Source organism: Schistocerca gregaria, chromosome 2 (genome assembly GCF_023897955.1).
Source record: "Schistocerca gregaria isolate iqSchGreg1 chromosome 2, iqSchGreg1.2, whole genome shotgun sequence".
NCBI classification, from domain to species: Eukaryota; Metazoa; Arthropoda; class Insecta; order Orthoptera; family Acrididae; genus Schistocerca; species Schistocerca gregaria.
In genome coordinates this window covers 542,373,103-542,394,888 of record NC_064921.1, presented here as the reverse complement: position 1 = coordinate 542,394,888, position 21,786 = coordinate 542,373,103, and the positions used below count along the sequence as shown (strand labels likewise).

The window sequence follows — 21,786 nt, the reverse complement described above, 5'->3', positions numbered from 1 at the left end:
CATTATAGAAACAAGACGAAACCTGCTCGTATCGAGGGAGTATTCGGTGCTCTATTGTTTCTATTAGGCACAGATCAGAAAGCGAAGCACTGTTACACATCTGTCGGCAGTGACCGGAAAAGAACCACAAATGAACCGAACCGAATGGCACTCCATACGTGTTGAATACGCCTTACCGTCTAAAAGTCCACGCCACATGACAACGGATATATTACTGACTCTGTAAGGCTGTACCGGTTGTTACGTCACGTGTTTGTTGCTAGTATCTGACTCTAGGCGTTGTTGTTAAAATAGTGCTGATTGATTTTTCCAAGTTCTGTCATAAGCCATTTTAAGAATAAACAGTACTTGTTTTTTTTAAGAAAAACCTTTAATTTAAAACGTAAATTTTTAGCAATGCTGCTATGGCGAATAGATATGTAGTTTTTTTACCCGGCTACTACGGAAGAGTGGGAAAACAAAACAAATACCGAAAATACCAGTTATACGGAACTAAAATACCGGTAACCGCTTTAAACGGTCTGTTTTTCCCATCCTTACCATGGTGGAGATGCCTATAAATCTGACGTCCAAAGAAAAGTAGCAGGTTGCTACATGGATCTGAGGAACTGAATTCTGATCCGTATCACATCTTTCACGCTCTCATTGTCATTCTGTGTTCAACGACGAAAACATTTCGTGACTGCCAGACTGATATCTAGACACAGTGTTTAATTTATAAGATTCAATACATCTTTTGGTACACTGCCGTTATGCGTCGTTATGTGTACCAAAGTTGTCTGATCTTTGGTATCTGTTGTAATTGTTAGACGTTCCTGGTCTCTTTCGACATAATAGGTATAAAGGATCAAAGAAGAAAGGAAGGAAGGAAGGAAGGAAGGAAGATTTGAGTTTAACGTTGCATCGATAACGGCGTCATTAGGGACAAAGCACACGCTCGGATTAGACAAAGGTGAGGAGGAACCATACCAGCCGTCACCTTTGGTGACTTAGGGAAACCCTGTAAAACTAAAACAGGGAATGGTCGGACGGACGGGGATTTGAACCGCCGTCGTCCAGAATTCGAGCCCAGTTTCTTAACCACTACGTCACATCGTTCGGTAATGTTTCGAGATCTGAAGACAGAGTATATTGTGCTATACATTTTGGAGTATATGCTGATATTCCTGCACTAAACAAAGCAGATACGATTAAGTGACATCTGCTCTGTAAAATACATGATCAGTGGTACGTCTTTAATTGACAATGAGAACGAGAGGAATGAGCTATGAATATACGTACGTATGCCTACATCTCCTCCAAAATCAATGGACAGATTCCTACCAACCCTGGAGAAAATATCACTATCTGTTTGGAAAGAATCGCTGTGGGGGGGGGGGGGGGGGGGCAAGAACCACCTGCCTATCGAAGGGGCGGAGGTGGGTTGAAAAAGAAGTGTCGGCCGCGACTACACATAATTTCAAACCACAGGGAAACTTTTTCTCGCTGACAACCGCACGCAAAATGATGAAAGGAAAAACGTTTATCTCTTAATGCGTTATAGCCGCTCACGCTGTAAAACTGCTGCGTCAGGTACTGAATGTACGACGGGACCCATACCAAACAGGAGTAAAAGTGAATATTGAATCTATACAGAGAAGGGCAGCACGAAGTGGTAGATTCTCGAAGTTGGACGTACACTACCCCGAGAAAGCCTACTTACAAGGTTTAAAAAACCAGTTTTAAATGATTACTCTGTGAATATACTACAATCTCCTACTTATTGCTCACGTAGGGATCGCGAGGAAAAGATTAGATTTATTACAGCACACATAGAGACATTTCAACACTCACGCTTACCGCGCTCCATACGTGTATGGAACGGGAAGAAACTTTAATAACTGATACAATGTGACGTAGCCTCTGCCAAGCATTTCACAGTGGTTTGAAGAGTGTAGATGTAGATTAGATTGTTCAGGAGTTATAACTTCACAAACACCGAGATTCATGAAACTAAATGCACAAATTTACTAGAGATTCCGGAGATCTATGTGCACAAATATATATGGGAAAAATGTTAACTACTAAAGTATCTTGACACCTCAAAAACATACGTTTTTCATATTGGGTGCATTGCGCTGCCACCTACTACCAGGTACTCCACATTAGCGATCTCAATAGTCATCAGACATCGTGGGAGACCAGAATGGGGCGGTCCGCGGAACTCACGGACTTCGAGAGTGGTCAAGTGACTGGGTATCACTTGTGCCATGCCTCTGTACGCGAGATTTCCACACTCCTAAACGTACGTAGGTCCACTGTTTCCGATATGATAGTGAAGTGGAAACGAGAAGGGACACACACAGCACAAAAACGCACAGGCCGGCCTCGTCTGTTGTCTGACAGAGATGGCATACAATCGAAGGGGGTCGTAATGTGCATTAGGTAGGCATCTATCCAGACCCATCACACAGGAACTCCAAACTTCATCAGGATACACTGCAAGCCCTATGATAGTTAGGCGGGAGGTGATAAAACTTGGATTTCATGGTCCAGCGGCTGCTCATAAGCCTCACATCACCCCGGCACCAAACGACGCCTCGCTTGGTGTAAGAAGCGTAAACATTGGACGATTGAAGTGTAGAAAAATGTTGTGTGGAGTGACGAATCACGGTACACAATGTGGCGATTCGATGGCAGAGTGTGAGTATGGCGAAAGCTCCGTGAAGGACATCTGCCAGCGTGCCAAAATTCGGAGGCGGTGGTGCTATGGCGTGGTAGTGTTTTTCATGTAGGGGGCTTGCACCCCTCGTTGTTTTGCGTGGCATTATCACAGCACAGGCCTACATTGATGTTTTAAGCTCCTTCTAGCTTCCCACTGTTGAAGAGCAGTTCGGGAATGGCAATTGCATCATTCAACACGATCGAGCACCTGTTCATAATGCATGGCCTGTGGCGGAGTTGTTACATGACAATAACATCCCTGTAATGTTCTGGCCTGCACACAGTCCTGACCTGGATTCTATAGAACACCTTTGGGATGTTTTGGAACGCCGACTTCTTGCCTCACCGACCGACATCGATAGCTCTCCTTAGTGCAGCACTCCATGAAGAATGAGCTGCCATTCCGCAAGAAACCTACCAGCACCAGACTGAACACGTGCCTGTGAGACTGGAAGTTGTCATTAGGGCTAGGGGTGGGCCAACACCATATTGAATTTCAGCGTTTCCGATAGAGGGCGCCACGAACTTGTAAGTCATTTTCAGCCAGGTGCCCGGATACTTTAGATTAGACAGTGTATGTGTGAAATACAGTAAATGTATGTGAAAGATATGTGATACGTTCATGTGCGGGCAAACCACGACTAAAAAGTTACTCCTTGGATCGATTTCAGCCAAACTTAGTACACTTACTACTTACCGTCTAGAAAGAACCAACAACCTCCTACTGGGTTAGGAGTGATAATGTGGAGAGTGAAGATGGTAGGATGATATGGAGACAGACAGGGGGAGGATGAGATGTATAGAGAGAGGATGAGGAGCAAATGTACAGAAAGAGGAGGATACAGACAGAGCGATGGAGAAGGAAGAGATGAACAGAGAGAAGGGGAGAAGGAAGTGAACAGACAGAGAGGGAGGAGGAGGAGATGTATGGAGAGAGGGGGTGGTGAAATGGACATGCAGAGGGAAGAACAGGAGATGGACAGAGAGAATGGAGGGAAGGATGTGGACAGAGAAAAGAAAGAGGAGATGGACAGAGTGAGAGGAAGAAGGAGATGGACATTGAGAGGGGTGAGGAGGAGACAGACAGAGAGAGGAGTGAAGTGGTGATGTGGCGACAGACAGAGAGAGGGGGAGGAGATGGGCATGGAGAGGGGTGATGAGGAGACAGATAAGGAGAGGAGTGAGGAGGTGATGGACAGAGACAGTGGGAGGAGGAGATGGGCAGCGAGAGGGGTTAAGAGGAGATAGATAGAAAGAAGAGTGAGGATGTGGTGGATAGAGAAACAGGAGTGAGGTGGTGATGGACAGAGAGAGGGGTAGGAGATGGGCAGCGAGAGGGGCGAGGAGGAGACAGATAGAGGAGTTAGGAGGCGGTGGACAGAGACAGGGAGAGGAGGAGTTGGGCAGCGAGAGGGGTGAGGAGGAGATACATAGAGAGAAGAGTGAGGATGTGGAGGATAGAGTGAGGGGGACGAGGAAATGGGCAGCGAGGTGAGGAGGAGGAGATGGACTAGTACAAGACTAGAATAAATTCTTACTTGAGTAACTAGTTCTGAAATAAAGCAGAAGGATTTGGAAAGCAGAGTACACAAAAGACGAAATGCGCTAAAGGAGACACAGATGGAGAATTATCTATTGAGTCATAAAACCTGTGCTCCAAATTGTGAAAAGGTTCAACTGTTCTTAAATCACTAAACACCATTTCTGAGAAAAGTGTTTTTTTTTAGCGTATGAAGTACAGATAGACAAAAACGACAGTATTTGTGCGTTACATGACTTCACATACCATATCGGAGTCTTTTCACCTTTCTTCATTGTTTCTGTTCCCTTCCGTTTATCAGATCTAACACAGGGCCCGCTTTTTCAGATTTTGGCAAAGTATATGATTTAACTTTGTGGCCGGATGCCCTGCTTGACGCCACAGTCATCAAGGTCAACTAAGGGAGGGAAATCGTGTGCGCCAAGTGTTTGTGATTCGTATAAACTTTGTTCTAAGTGTCACCGTATTTAACTGTTCGTGTGTCATATTCTCTGAGGAGGAATTCGGGGAACAGCTCAGTGTTTCACTAAAAAGCTTGGTAAACCCACTAAAAATCACTCTTTTGTTCGCCGTTGCACCAGAGCCACGGTCCTTAACGCCCCTCGTGAATTCTAGCCCAGTCAGGTGATTGTCCATAATAAAATGGCGGAAAGGTTTTTCTCTACGGTATTATACGTTTTTCGAGGTTCAAGTCCGAATTTCATGCATGCTGCCTTGTAGGAGGTCGGTTTCACAATTAAAAACTCAAAAAATTTCAAATTCTTCACATTTTTTCAGTTTTTCGCTTATATCTTGAAAACTATGCCTTTTTCTAATTTAACGTAAATAAAACTTCCTGCAAAATGCACTACTCTGGTATGGTTTTCTAACGAGCAGTATCAGCGCTACAGCACGCTAGAAAGCGGTCACTTTTTGGCCCTTCTACGAAAACGTCAGAAACGCCCACTCCCATCCCCAACAATTCGAAAAATATACACTTAGTCAACAAAAACCACTACACCACGTGAAATTACATTACATTTCCTGCAAGGGACATCTACTACATTATATTTTCCCAAAAAGGAGGTAGCGCGAAGCAGAATTTACAAAAAATATCCTCTGCGTTCTTCAACCAAACGACCCTTCCCATCCGTCAGTCTCTCATTCGCACTGTACATTCGGCCAATTGATCTCAAAGGAGGTTGTTTTGAATGAATGAATGGAAAAGTACGTTTGATGAAAACATTAACAAATTACATTTACAGCATTTTAGGTACATGGTACTGAACAGAAGGATGAACACGAAATCTGCATGTAGTAATATACAAATGTCACGAAATGAGTTAATATCGAGCCCAGATTTGGACCAACCCTTTGAAAAGATAGAAGATAGAACATGGAGACAAAAGACAGTTAAGTGAACTATCGGTGTATGGTGCAACGTATGTGATGTGCACAGGTGTGCAGATCTTATACTCGTCTGCGTTTGGCTCTTATTTGCCCAGGGAATGTTTCTTGAGCACTAGAAGTTGTAGGTGAAGAGTCTAGCACAATGGAAGGTCAAGGCAAAGCGTCAGGGGCTGTAGAAGCCCCAGGCTGAACACGAAGTCGTTGCTGTTCTTCAACTGAAAAAAACTGTAATTGAGTGAGTAATGTTTTGATAGAGAAGACCTGATAGTAAAGACGCATAACGCTGCAAAATACTACATGAATTAACACCGTGTGCGCCTCAGCTGCTTCAGACAGTGATAATGCAAGGGTCTCATCCAGCTCGTCTTCGCCTCCTGTATCAAATTTGTGGTCGATGTTTGAACACGAATCTTCACATTGGTGGCACAGCTTCGTGGAGAACAAACCTGCTCGCCTGCAACCGCATCGACCTTGGCAATCTGTATTGCTTTTGCAAGACATAATCCGAAGAAGCCTCTAGGGGGCCGCAGGTTTCAGTGTGGTTATGGGAGCCAACCCATTTTTGTCTACTTCTACATCCACTACTCTGGATCGAAGTAGCTTGTGATCCACTTCTGCACCTGACGGAAAGCTTTGAAGGTGTGTTGTTGAGCTGCAGTTTCAGTGGGAATATTGAAGCAGTATTTGTCGATGTCTTGTAGGCCGATGTCAAGTATTGCTTACACCTCAGCTTGCTGATGTTTGGTCGTTGGATGGTTCCCACTATAAATGGAAAGCAGAAATTTTTCACCTGAAGCTATTTCCTTTGGATGGGCTGAAGGATTAGTAAATTTAACAGCGTAAAATGGGTTTGAGCACCATGGGACTTAACAGCTGTCATCAGTCCCCTAGAACTTAGAACTACATAAACATAACTAACCTAAGGACATAATACACATCCATGCCTGAGGCAAGAGTCGAACCTGTGACCGTAGCAGCAGGGCGGTTCCGGACTGAAGTGCCTAGAACCGCTCGGCCACAGCGGCCGGCGTTAACATTGTATGATTCTAAATTTTTGGAGAGGGTCTTGAGAAATTTAACATTAACTTGGTCATTCGCCTACGTAGAGTCCCAATCACTCATTGTGTGGAGGAAGAGCATGCGGTTGGCAACAGTTTTCTCCGTTGCACTTCCCGGATGGTAGAAGAGCTGAGAGGATGTACCTCTCTCTGTTTTGAGGAAATATATTCAGGGGCAATTTGGAGGCCCACAATTATGACCAGAAGATGAACTTCTTCTTCCAATCTTGTAAACCGAAGCCAGTGTTTCTGCCGTTCGTACTATCTGTGTCTCTGCGTCATTAGCTGCCTCCTTGGTGGCGATTCCACTTTCATTGCAGTTTGCCATCGGCATGGTTATTATTCTATCCTTGTTCTTCGAATTCCATAGAAAATTTACTTGTTAAAGTTTTGTTATCATGGTGCTGCTTAGATGTTCTCCATGGACAGCTTTTTTTCGACCTCCTCAAGCGCTCCATGAACTCGGTAGTGCTCCATCCGCGCAAGTACTCATCGAATTAAATTGTCACACTTTGGTTGTACTTACATTCTTACATAATGGGTATATGAGTCGCGACCACACGAACCTGTCTAACGAACAGCCCCCAATAATCACATATACTGTACTCCTAGGATCCAGAGCGGTGTGGGTGAAAGTTGATAAAAAATGGTTGGCTTCCATGATCACATTGAAACCCCCAGCTCTCAAGAGGCGTCTTCAGTTTACATCTTGCAAAATGCAATATATATCGCCAAGGTCGGAGTGAGTGTAGGCGAGCAGGACTATGCTACACGAAGCTGTACCGACAATATGAAGATTCACGTTCCAACATCGACGGCAGTTTGGTCGTAGAAGGCGAAGACGACCTGGAAACGTCTTTGCAGTACCACCGTCTGAAGCAGCCGAGCTGCAGAAGGTATTGATTCTTGTTAGATTTTGCAGCATTTGCTTCTTTACTAACAATTTTTCTCCATCATATCATTACTCATCCAATCACTTTTTTTTTTCAGTTGAAGAACACCACCACCTCAACTTTCAGCCTGGAGCTTCTACAGCTCGACACTTTGTCTTGACCTTCCATTCTGCAAGTTCCTTCAGCTAGACCTTTCACTGCCCGAGATACATTGCCTGGGCCACCAACAGCCAAACGGAGACGAGTAAAAGATCTGCTCACCTGTGCACATGGCATCAGCGCAAGTACTTCGTCGTACACCGATAGTTCACGTATCTCTCTTTTGTATCCATGTTCCGTCACTAAACGCCTTCTTTCTATTCCAAGGGTGATCCAAACCAGGGCTCGACATTAACTCATTTCGTGATATTTGTACATTACCACGTGTACATTTCGTGTTCATCCTTCTGTGCCATGAGCCTAAAATGTTCTAAATATAATTTGTTAATGTTTTCATCAAACATACTTTTCCATTCATTCATTCAAAACAACCTCCTTTGAGATCTATTGGCTGAATGTACAGTTCGAATGAGAGATTGACGGGTAGGAGGGGTCCTTTGGTTGAAGAGCGCGGAGAATATTTTTCAATTTTTGGAGAAAATTGAACGTTATAGACGTCTCTTGCAGAAAATTTAATGTACCTTCACGTGGTGTACGGATTTTTCTTGGTAAGATGCATATTTTTTCGAACAGCAGGGGATGAGGTTGGGCGTTTCTAAATTTTTCGTGGAAGGGCAAAAAAAAAAAATGCTGCTTTTCAACGTGCTCGAGCGCCATACCACTCCTCAGAAAATTAGACTTCATTATTACATCCTGTAGAAAATTGTGTTTACTTCAATTATGCATAGAGTAGTCATTTACTAAATATAAACGAAAAACTGAAAAGAAGGCGAAAAGTTGAGGTTTTTTGCGTTTTCGTTGTGAAGCCGACCTCCTACAAGGCAGAAAACATGAAACTCGGATTCAGTTCCCCAAAAAGCATGAAAAACCGTCGAGAAAAAACTTACGCAATTTTTTTGAGAAAATACCTGTTTTTAATAGCAATTGACTGGACCATTCAGTACAGATCTGCCTCACCTTCCTAGGCCGCAAGCTAGCGCGCTGCGGGTTACGCTACACGAACAGGTCATATCATAGTCTTTTCATATCTGTCAAAAATATGAGTTCAGTACCAACATAAATTGGTGAAAACGTTGTCTTTATTTTTTTAGCTATCACAAAATGTTATCTGGAGAACAAAGAAACCACTTCGATAAAAGGTGTCACATATACTCAACATCCTACTTCAAAGGTCTTACCTTTATACCGCATGTGATATAAGAGAAAATAATCCTTAAATCTCAAATAGCAGGTATAGGAGGGTACAGGTCAGCGTATTAGTTTGTATTTTATGTTTTCCGCCGGGGATCACATCCAAATCACATAGGAATTGTCATCATAATACAATGAAAACACATAGCTCAAATACACACAGAATATACTGGGAGTCTCTCCGAAGAGTTGTCAGGAGCATTTCCTCTGGTGTTTCGGCAGTTATCCGCAATTTATTTTTTGAAGTGTGGTAGCATGACTCAGCCCAAAAAATACTGTTCATCACGTCTTTCGCACGATGCCCAAATAATAAAAGCGTCCGTTTGTTAACCGTTGCAAATAAAAATTTTAAATCAGAGTTTTACGTGTCCATTGAATACAGCGGTCTCACATTCGTCTAGTACGATATTCGTTTTGCTCATATGCATTAACAAAGACGGTAAAACGGGAAGAATAGTCAGTACGCTAGAAGCGACTGAGCAGCGCTGCTGCATGACAAGAGCAGTCAGCGCGAGACATGGCGGCACGCAAGTAACTGCAAGACTACTGGTTATTCTTCGTGCTTTCCTGTCCCTGTTACTACATATCGATAGAACGAATTCGCAATAGTCCAACTTAGGACTGCTGTGTCACATAGTCACATAACATTCTGCTTTAAAAATCTTGTTGCTCATACCGGGAAACAAATGGACCCTTCCCACTGACACGGGGCGTCGCGTGCAAAGCGTGATGAGCAGTATTTGTTTGGGCCGTTCCAGCTACACATTGCAAAAACGAAATTGCTAATATTTGCCGAAACACCAGAGAAAATTCCCCTGACGTCTCTTTGGAGGGACACCAGGTGTTGATATGTTTTGATGAATGTAGGACAGGTAGCCGAACATGGTCTTGCTGAAGGAACGATCATGCTGTCTGTCGGAAATGATTTTGGGATACCACATAGAACCCACATGGGGGTAACTGGACAGGACAAACCGCAGAGCAGTCAGAGCAGTCTCGAATACGGGATGAGTGTCTTAACAACAGCACTGCCTCATTCGGCTGGTCCCTATCGAACATTCTTTTTTTTGGCCACGCGCAGTTTTCACCAGACAACGCATTACGTGGAGAGACCGTGGTGTAGGCCGGCGGCGTGGGTCAGCCCAGCCGCCACGCAGATGCTGCCAGCGCCAAGCGACGGCGCAGCCAATGACGTCAGCTGTAGCTGCAGCTGTGGCGTAGTTGTAGGTCACGGGGTTACCAAGATACCATGCCAGCAGTAACCTCATCGTAGATCTTTATATGCTGATTCAGCCGAGTGCGTCTTCAGTCTCAATTGAATCTAAGGCCAGCTCCGAACTACCACAAACTGCAGCAGTAATTGTAGATTTATTGTACGTGTCGAACCGTTCCTCCACTTATGGAAAACAGAAGAGGTGTCAACTCGTCCCTCCAGTTATGGAGAACAACAATTTTTTTCTGTATACGAATTCATTTGGATGTGTTAACAATATTGTACAACTGCCTGTTTAGGTGACGATACGTCGCAGCAATGTGTTATGCAGAGAGTATTTCCCAACGTGACACGCCACACACTGCAATTGTGCTGTAGTTAACTGATGCTGAGAAGAACGTATTGCGCAACAATACCGAGTAATAAACGTGAGTTCCGCCACAAAATTATATGTCACAGAGCGAAATACAGACTTTATAACCCGTCTCTACATTATCATTACTATAAAACCTTTCAGTGGAGAGTATTAGACTAATGTCAGAGGGTGCAACTAAAATTCGCAACATGTTCTTCTTTGTATATAACCGGGAAGGCATTTCAGGCGTCTCGTTGGTGACGGCATTGGCAGCGACGCGTTTTTTGCGTGACTTGGCATTACGCTGAAACTCCCAAAATTACACGGTGTAGAGGTAAAAGCTTGTAGAAAATTGAAAAAAAAGAAAGAAAAAAACTAGAGGCGAGAGGAAATCAAAATAGATGGTGCAGAATACGATCGACGCATTCCACGATAACCGTTTCCTTGAGGTGAATATTATGGTAGTTCACCTTCCCGCTAAAGTGTGTCTCTGCACTGCTGCAACTGCGCGATTTCAGTGGAAACTTCGCCTTTCAGTTGTCAATACGTTATTTGCGCCATAGTGAGTATTACCTTGTCAGCGTGGTCAGACTAGCTTATTGTAAACAATACAGGAATCAAGTTTTCAATGTGTTCCTACGTTGCAGTCCCACTTGAATGATGTCTATATTGTTACATATATGTTTGGCAGGGATAAGGACTGCCATACATTCTTTGTTGACGAATTTAGGAAAACCAATTTTTTTTATGTTCAGTTATTATGTTGTCACCAGAAGCATTTCACACCAAACCACCGTCATTACAGCTGTATGCTATCTTGTCGAAAATTATTCCATTGTAAGAATTATGACGTAGAGACGCAGTATGAGATAGAAGTTCCCAGAACTGTGCGATCCGATTTTTTTTTTCGTCTGTCATTATTGCTGCGGCATATGACACTTAGAGTTCTTCTCTATTCGCATAGGCGCGTCATTGCTGGAGCATACGATATTTATTTCACCTTTGTGTTGGCGCATGTCGCACGCAGTAAAGGTGATGATAGTCGAAGATGTGCAACACAGAAATATCACTGCCCATCTGAAAAAAGCGACGGAAATGTGAAAGGGACATCACGAAAGGTAGAGAAATATCAACAATCATTTGGCATAGTAAAATAGTACAAAAGCATAAAGGTTGGATAAATTAATATGAAGATTGTCCAAATAACTAGTTTGATACTATTCCTCTAGAAGAAGCTGTTATAATTCTTTCCGAGATTCTGAACATGTTTAACACTCCTCGAGTGTTTTGCTAATACGGAACAGAACACGTCGATGACATAATCCGCTAAGATTGACTTACTGGTAATGCACAGCTCTAATCTCATTTTCATTTCAATGTTAGACATTTCCATCTGTTACAATGTTGAGGCCGCATTGTCATCTTGGAAGATTCTGTCTTCTTGTTGAGATCATTGCCAGACTACTGAATGGATTTTGTTTTCCCCTCGGTACAGTAATAGGACCCAAGGGAAATTGTAATTTCACTGACAACACAATTACATAACCTGCGTTGTGCTTTACTAACAATATTATCTGGTTTCTATTCTACATTTTCCTTGAGATATTGCACACGTACACACTTTCTGTGGAATGACACAGTCTAAAAATAAAATTCTTCGAAGACCACATGCTTTTATTGCTCGGGAGCCTGAATTTCGTTCCTATAGCTCCGCTATGGTCTGCATGAAGCTTGAAAATAGATATACTAGACTGAATGTTACGTCTATCCAAATCGCGTAACACCGATTTACTATACGCAATTGAAGACAACTGATGCTTACATGCCAGTGGCTTGTTATTCGCAGTTTAATGAGCTCCTGCCTCAATAAGATTACGTTTACTTCCAGTATTGTCCTTTGCAGAGAAATTATTTCCGATAACTCAGTAAACTCTCGTGGCACTGGACACAGCAAGTTTAGACGGTAGCTCTGTCACTGTTTCCACGTATCAACTAGATTGCCACAGACAATTCTCCTGGTCGGAAATAAGTAAAAGCTGAAGTTGCTATAATTCAACACGAAGGCTCCACAACTCTTCTAGAGAGTGCGAAACAAAGGCTTGCAGATAAGTGAGAGACAGCTCAGATAATGGGGCGTTTATGTAGGGTAATAATATTTTATTTTTAGACTCGTCCTGTTTTCTAATCCTGGTCATAGTCAGGATTAACAGTGGAACGTACGAATGGGTTTTGTGGCTGGCTTCCTTTCCCAGCGCTTGTCCCAAATGACACTTGTTAGAAAGGCGAATATCCGTAGAATGGACACATAACGGCGAGGTTTAACAGCAGCTGGGACTTCGGTGACGGTGAGACGCTGGTTCGCGGCGTGAGGAAGCCGTCACTGTCAGATCTCGCAGCGCTATCGATTGTGGCGGATCGCAGCTGGCAGCTGGCGGCGTGAGCGTGACAGAGGGCGGCGTGTCGGCTGCCGTACTCACAGAGTGTGCGGTCAGCGACCGGCGCAGCTGCGGCGTCTTGCGCTGGCGGGTCCTCCGCACCGTGGCAACAGGTCTGCCCGCGGGCAGGGCGCTGGAGGAGCGAGCCGGTCGCTGGGGGAGAGGGCCGCAGCACGAGGTGGAGGGGGCAGACACGGGCACTTCTGGGCCGCGGCCGCTGCCGCCTCCGCTGCTCTCCACGCTGACCGCGCCGTGGCTCACCGGCAGGGGGCTGCCCGCACACTGCCGCCGCCAGCGCCGAGCGCACCCTACCCCAGCCGCGCCGCGCCGCGCCGAGCGTCCGGGCGCCGCCGCCTGCCACCCCCGAGCTTCCGCCGACGCCCGCGCGCGGCGCTGCTGACGCCCGCCGGCTCGCGTTGCCGTGGAAACGGGCTCGGCACGGCGCTCTGACGTCACTCGCAGCGCACGCCTGTCTCTCGCACTCTCAACCCCCGCCTGCTCTATCCGCCGCCCATCCCGAGAGCCTCGATATTTTTAGAGGTCCGCCCCTTTCCACATCCGCCGTCCGTCGCGTTCTGCCCTTTCCGAGAGGCCTCTTAACAGGACGGTAATCTCCCATACCCGCGACCGCGCTGGTACAATTCCTATCCGTGTCTCGCCGCTTCTAATAAACTCGAGGAACTGATTCCGCTGTGGCATTTCCTTCGGGTAAGGCACTTCCTCATTTTAACCCCCATGAGAATAAAAGTTGCAATCTGTCAAAATATTCACGTCTTGTCATGTTAATGTTCTTATTGTCGGTCTAGGATTGATTGTGTTCCGATTTACTATAATAATGACGTGTGACAAGGGCCTCGCGTCAGGTAGACCGCTCGTCTGGTGCAGGTCTTTCGATTTGACGCCACTTCGGCGACTTGCGCGTCGATGGGGATGAAATGACGATGCTTAGGACAACACAACACCCAGTCCCTGAGCGGAGAAAATCTCCGACCCAGCCGGGAATCGAACCCGGGCCGTTAGGATTGACAATCTGTCGGGCTGACCACTTTTTTTGTCTCATTTCGTTCGTTTTCGTTCGTGGAATCTGCTCGGGGCGGACGTCGCAAGACCCCCGTTTCCGTTCGTCGTTGACCCATTAACTCAGTTTTTTTTATTACAGAGGGCAGCTAATCCTCTGACCGAACATGCTGAGTTACCGTGCCGGCGTCACTCAGCTACTGGGAGCGGACTTACGGTTTACTGAGCGTTACTGAAGACAAAGTGTGACTCTGCAGTCGAAAGGGTGGATCGTTCACTCTTCCACCACTGCGCATCTGCCTTAATAACGGCACAAGCTGACCGCAATTGGTTTTGTCAGACTAGTACCGACTGTACACATGATACTTACGAAATATTCAACTAATTAACGAATATTAAAATCAGTTACATAGAATCCACGAAAATGCAGTGGAAACAAAACAACACATAGCGTAGTCGAGACAGTGGAAGACAAGCAGCTACTGTAGATTGCCCCTTCACTTCACATGGAAGCAAGTACGGTGACATTGCATAAAATCATACGCAGAGTTAATCGCCTAAAAATTGCACCACAAATATTGTGGAAATGGAAAGTGCTACTAATATGGGGTTTACACTGAATGAACTGGTAGTCAGGGGCTCGTATTGTTAGCGAATACACAGATTGCAGTAATACTTAGAAAGTGTATTTTTGTACAAACATACAATACACAGATTGCAGTAATACTTAGAAAGTGTATTTTTGTACAAACATACATTTTTTTAAATAAATGGAACATAGCCTCTTTGTCGCAGGATTACAGCACGAGTCGTTTACAAAATATGGCGAGCGTGTGTGTTCCTTGAGTCCACTGCGACTTCCTAGTCAGCTAGTGTGTGACTGTTCAATGCTCATGGTGTACGGAGAGTGCAAGAAGAATGCGGTTCGTTCTTGTACGGTGTATGCGGCAACATATCCCAACAAACGTCCAGCATGATGTCGGTTATTTATCAACCTCTTCAAACAGTTACATAAAAGTGGTAGTGTAACACCTTGAAAACCTAAAAGAAGAAAACAAGTGACAACAGAACAGGGTGAAATTATTGTTCTTGCTGCTATTGCAGTTGATCCGCACGTTAGCTACCGCTCAATCACACGAGAAAGTGGCACGAGTCAATCAGGTGCCCTACACATTCTTCACTGACATAAATTCCATCCCTATCACACCTCTCTCCATCAAGACCTACATGGAAACGATGATGAGAATCGTGTTAACTTTTTTACATCAGCATTAAGACAGGATACTCCAAATGCATAATGTATCTAGTTTAGTGATGAAGCCACATTTACCAATCATGACCAGGTAAACCGCCAAAACATGCACTATTGGTCTGTTGGCAAGCCCTGTTGGCTTCGTCACATGCAACTTTAGCGTCCTTGGAGTGTAAAAGTATGGTGAGGGTAGTGAACAATCAGCTCACAGGCCCATTTTTTAAGACTGACGCTGAACGTGCACAAGTGTCACAGACTCCTAGCAAGCCATCTTCCACGGATGCTAGAAGACATTCCTGTGAAGACTAGGCGGCTGTCCAGCCCACAGTGCACCACGTACTACAGCATATCTTCACGAATTGTTTCCAAATCGTTGGATTGGACACAGAGGACCTGTATTGTAATGACTCCCAGTTTGCATACAGAAATGGAAGAAATAGTGAACAAAGTTCTCAAAAGTATCATTCACTAGTTTTCTGCGAATGGTCTCACCCTGAAGATCACAAACACACATCATATTCAGTTGCCCGCATCTCGTGGTCGTGCGGTAGCGTTCTCCCTTCCCACGCCCGGGTTCCCGGGTTTGATTCCCGGCGGGGTCAGGGATTTTCTCTGCCTCGTGATGTCTGGGTGTTGTGTGCTGTCCTTAGGTTAGTTTGGTTTAAGTAGTTGTATCTTCTAGGGGACTGATGACCATAGATGTTAAGTCCCATAGTGCTCAGAGCCATTTGAACCATTTGAACCATCATATTCAGTTCTGCACCTCTAGGGGTACTGCATCAGTGATAAGTGTAACACATGGTGAAGAAATAATACATAGGAGAAAACTTCAAAGTTCTTAGGTGTTCATATTGATGAGAATTTAAATTGGAAAAAAAACACATTTTGAACTCCTAAGACAACTTAGTTCAGCCATATTTGCACTTACAATCATAGCAAATTTTGGGGAGAGAGAAATCAGTAGGTTGACATCTTTTGCTTATTTTCATTCAGTGATGTCATATGGAATAATATTCTGGGCCAATGATCAAGTCCTTTTGGACGCCAGATAAATCACTCAGTGCCGGCCGCGGTGGTCTCGCGGTTCTAGGCGCTCAGTCCGGAACCGCGCGACTGCTACGGTCGCAGGTTCGAATACTGCCTCGGGCATGGATGTGTGTGATGTCCTTAGGTTAGTTAGGTTTAAGTAGTTCTAAGTTCTAGGGGACTGATGACCACAGATGTTAAGTCCCATAGTGCTCAGAGCCATTTGAACCATTTTTGAAATCACTCCGTTTCCGCATTTCGACAAACACCGGACTTTTCTGCCGCCATCCCGTAGCGCTTTATACAGGATTGTGAGGAACAGTCTGAAGAGCTTTTGAGGATGTGCTGAGAAATGACTGCTAAGAAAAAAATTCGATACGTTGAGAGATTTCCTAGTTATGTTGCATTTAGATTAACCAATCAGGTCGTTGGACGCGCAGTTTCAAGCGGCTTGCCGGAGACGGTGCTGCCAGACGTGTTCTCCATTTGGTTTCCTAAAATCGATCAAGAGAACGATACAAAAATTAAACATGGGCTGAGCAGTCTCGTGCAATACCACCTATGCTATGAGAACAACTGACACTAATTTTATATGGTTGGCCTCCTAAATTTGCGCAGGCAACGGTCTGGTTGGCTAACTTCAACGCTTAATTAAGTCGGAAACGACGCAACGTATCGAATTTTTTCTTTAACAATTATTTGTAAGCACGCCATACCCTTCAACACCCTTGCAAGCTTTTCAGACTATTTTTGATGCAGGATACCATGCACCGTCTGTGCCGCCGCTTGACATCTGTAAGCGGTTATTGCAAGTTGACGTCGAACGTAGGCGGTGGTCACATTAATGTGACAGGGCCGTGTAGTTGTTTCCATGGGAATCTAAGTGTGGTACTTTGTGTAATAATTGAGCAGCTTGATGGACTATGGGCGAAAATCCGAAAAGTGCATTTCTGGTAAAAGTGTGTTGAAGACTTGCACGTTTGCATCTTATTGAAAAACTGTTATATTTCAATGATGTGATAATTCTGTCTTAGACCATACTTTTAACATACAAAATCAGTCCTTACAACCGAAGATATTTCTGCCATTTGTGATATATTCTCCAAAATATGATGAATGGTTTAAGCCCATCTCCATCAAACCATGATACCTCTACAAAATATCATGAAATTGAGTTGAAAATTGCTTTTATTATTTATTATCCAGTTAAATCTTTCCTCCCATGAACCATGGACCTTGCCGTTGGTGGGGAGGCTTGCGTGCTTCAGTGATACAGATGGATGTACCGTAGGTGCATTCACAAAGGAGGGGTATCTGTTGAGAGGCCAGACAAACATGTTGTTCCTGAAGAGGGGCAGCAGCCTTTTCAGTAGTTGCAGGGGCAACAATCTGGATGATTAACTGATCTGGCCTTGTAACACTAACCAAAACGGCCTTGCTGTGCTGGTACTGCGAAAGCAAGGGGAAACTACGGCCGTAATCTTTCCAGAGGGCATGCAGCTTTACTGTATGATTAAATGATGATGGCGTCCTCATGGGTAAAATATTCCGGAGGTAAAATAGTCCCCCATTCGGATCTCCGTGCGGGGACTACTCAAAAGGATGTCGTTATCAGGAGAAAGAAAACTGGCGTTCTACGGATCGGAGCGTGGAATGTCAGATCCCTTAATCGGGCAGGTAGGTTAGAAAATTTAAAAAGGGAAATGGATAGGTTAAAGTTAGATATAGTGGGAATTAGTGAAGTTCGGTGGCAGGAGGAACAAGACTTCTGGTCAGGTGACTACAGGATTATAAACACAAAATCAAATAGGGGTAATGCAGGAGTAGCTTTAACAATGAATAGGAAAATAGGAATGCGTGTAAGCTACTACAAACAGCATAGTGAATGCATTATTGTGGCAAAGATAGATACGAAGCCCACACCTACTACAGTAGTACAAGTTTATATGCCAACTAGCTCTGCAGATGACGAAGAAATTGAAGAAATGTGTGATCAAATAAAAGAAGTTATTCAGATAGTGAAGGGAGATGAAAATTTAATAGTCATGGGTGACTGGAATTCGGTAGCAGGGAAAGGGAGAGAAGGAAACGTAGTAGGTGAATATGGACTGGGGCAAACAAATGAAAGAGGAAGCCGCCTGCTAGAATTTTGCACAGAGCACAACTTAATCATAGGTAACACTTGGTTCAAGAATCATAAAAGAAGGCTGTATACATGGAAGAACCCTGGAGATACTAAAAGGTATCAGATAGATTATATAATGGTAAGACAGAGATTTAGGAACCAGGTTTTAAATTGTAAGACATTTCCAGGGGCAGATGTGGACTCATACCACAATCTATTGGTTATGACCTGTAGATTAAAACTGAAAAAACTGCAAAAAGGTGGGAATTCAAGGAGATGGGACTGGATAAACTGAAAGAACCAGAGGTTGTACAGAGTTTCAGGGAGAGCATAAGGGAGCAATTGACAGGAATGGGGGAAAGAAATACAGTAGAAGAAGAATGGGTAGCTTTGAGGGATGAAGTAGTGAAGGCAGCAGAGGATCAAGCAGGTAAAAAGACGAGGGCCAGTAGAAATCCTTGGGTGACACAGGAAATATTGAATTTAATTGACGAAAGGAGAAAATATAAAAATGCAGTAAATGAAGCAGGCAAAAAAGAATACAAACGTCTCAAAAATGAGATCGACAGGAAGTGCAAAATGGCTAAGCAGGGATGGCTAGAGGACAAATGTAAGGATGTAGAGGCTTACCTCACTAGGGGTAAGATAGATACTGCCTACAGGAAAATTAAAGAGACCTTTGGAGATAAGAGAACCACTTGTATGAACATCAAGAACTCAGATGGAAACCCAGTTCCAAGCAAAGAAAACAAAGCAGAAAGGTGGAAGGAGTGTATAGAGGGTCTATACAAGGGCGATGTACTTTAGGACAATATTATGGAATTGGAAGAGGATGTAGATGAAGATGAAATGTGAGATAAGATACTGCGTGTAGAGTTTGACAGAGCACTGAAAGACCTGAGTCGAAACAAGGCCCCTGGAGTAGACAACATTCCATTGGAACTACTGACGGCCTCGGAAGAGCCAGTCCTTACAAAACTCTACCATCTGGTGAGCAAGATGTATGAGACAGGCGAAATACCCTCAGACTTCAAGACGAATATAATAATTCCAATCCCAAAGAAAGCAGTTGTTGACAGATGTGAAAATTACCGAACTATCAGTTTAATAAGTCACAGCTGCAAAATACTAACACGAATTCTTTACAGACGAATGGAAAAACTAGTAGAAGCCGACCTCGGGGAAGATCAGTTTGGATTCCGTAGAAATGTTGGAACACGGGAGGCAATACTGACCCTACGACTTATCTTAGAAGAAAGATTAAGGAAAGGCAAACCTACATTTCTAGCATTTGTAGACTTAGAGAAAGCTTTTGACAATGTTGACTGGAATACTCTGCTTCAAATTCTGAAGGTGGCAGGGGTAAAATACAGGGAGCGAAAGGCTATTTACATTTTGTACGGAAACCAGATGGCAGTTATAAGAGTCGACGGGCATGAAAGGGAAGCAGTGGTTGGGAAGGGAGTGAGACAGGGTTGTAGCCTCTCCCCTATGTTATTCTATCTGTATATTGAGCAATCAGTAAAGGAAACAAAAGAAAAATTTGGAGTAGGTATTAAAATCCATGGAGAAGAAATAAAAACTCTGAGGTTCACCGATGACATCGTAATTCTGCCAGAGACAGCCAAGGACTTGGAAGAGTAGTTGAACGGAATGGGTAGTGTCTTGAAAGGAGGATATAAAAGTCGGGTGATGCTGAAGGAATTAGATTAGGAAATGAGACACTTAAAGTAGTAAAGGAGTTTTGCTATTTGGGGAGCAAAATAACTGATGATGGTCGAAGTAGAGAGGATATAAAATGTAGACTGGCAATGGCAAGGAAAGCGTTTCTGAAAAAGAGAAATTTGTTAACATTGAGTATAGATTTAAGTGTCAGGAAGTCATTTCTGAAAGTATTTGTATGGAGTGTAGCCATGTATGGAAGTGAAACATGGACGATAAATAGTTTGGACAAGAAGAGAATAGAAGCTTTCGAAATGTGGTGCTACAGAAGAATGCTGAAGATTAAATGGGTAGATCACATAACTAATAAGGAAGTATTGAATAGAATTGGGGAGAAGAGAAGTTTGTGGCACAACTTGACCAGAAGAGGGATCGGTTGGTAGGACATGTTCTGAGGCATCAAGGCATCACCAATTTAGTATTGGAGGGCACCGTGGAGGGTAAAAATCGTAGAGGGAGACCAAGAGACGAATACAGTAAGCAGATTCAGAAAGACGTAGGTTGCAGTAGGTACTGGGAGATGAAGAAGCTTGGACAGGATAGAGTAGCATGGAGAGCTGCATCAAACCAGTCTCAGGACTGAAAACCACAACAACAACATCCAGTTAAATTGCACATTTAAAAAAATATACTTTCATGGCCACTATGGTTTATCTTCGTGTTCAGCATCAGTAGCTTTTCACTATCTACTCTGTCTAGAATTTCTTTATAACAGGAAGAAAAGTCAACAGGTCTTGAATGTCCTTCAACTTTGCTGCTGCTACAGTTGGTTTCTCTATTAATGACAAAAATGAAATATCTTCAGGGAGTCTTGCTGATTTCTTAATGAACTTAAAGGATATAAAGACCTTCCAATATGATTTTCAGGCAGCGGTTTTGCCATCACTGACAAAGTGCATCCTGGCATGAAAGGAAATTTCCTCTGTAGCTTTGATGAGAAGAAGCCAATTAAACGTTTGTTCCAATCTTCAATAAGCTCCCTTCCGTCAGTGACTTGAAATGGGTCTGGTTTCTCCCTGCATTGTTTAAGGATTATGACATACTCTTCTTTTGAATTGTATCGTTTCACTCCTCTTCGGCTTTCTACCATAAATGCCAAAATTCCCGTCACACTGGCTTATTTTTGTCTGTAGTCATTTTCTGACTCATTACCACTCACTTCACTCATTATATAACACACGTTAACACGCAACGCAGCTCAAGTCGATACAATAACCTATACACAGTAAACAAGGTGACAACTACCTGTCATCCACTGACTTCTTAAGATGACTGCTTAGCCTAGACCAAAAATATCAAGCTGAAATTTTCAGGGTGCGTAATTCAAATATGGAGGCATCGATTTAGCACTCTGACGGAAAAAGAGCGTATAGATCCAATGACACCCACAGTTCATCACACTCCTCAACTGTCTTATTGACTTTGAACTGTATGCCTGTCTTGCTGTCGTGATTGTCAACAGGGGTTGCCACTAGCCGGCTAGAGACGATGAATTAAATTGTTAGCAGTAACCATATTACAGACCAGCCCTCAGATCTTGGTATTTCTTCCTGAAAGTAGTTATACGGCTGAAAAGCTTTTAATTTTTGGCTTCTTAGTTGTGAGAATCTTAACCTTCTCTTGCTTGGCTGGTGACCCGTATTTTACGTGTGTGCCGTTGCGGCGTCCTTCAGCAAACGTTTACTGATATATACGCGGAGCAGTACGT

At 43.8% G+C, this 21,786-nt stretch overlaps 1 protein-coding gene across 1 annotated transcript in view; it reads right to left on the bottom strand.

The window, feature by feature from the left end:
- LOC126335871 (uncharacterized) overlaps positions 1–21,786 on the bottom strand; it is a 1,498,073-nt gene that overhangs the window by 1,319,521 nt on the left and 156,766 nt on the right. Inside the window, exon 2 of the mRNA XM_049999344.1 lies at positions 12,979–13,436. Coding sequence (XP_049855301.1) covers positions 12,979–13,436 — 458 coding nt within the window. The remainder of the gene's footprint in view (positions 1–12,978; positions 13,437–21,786) is intronic.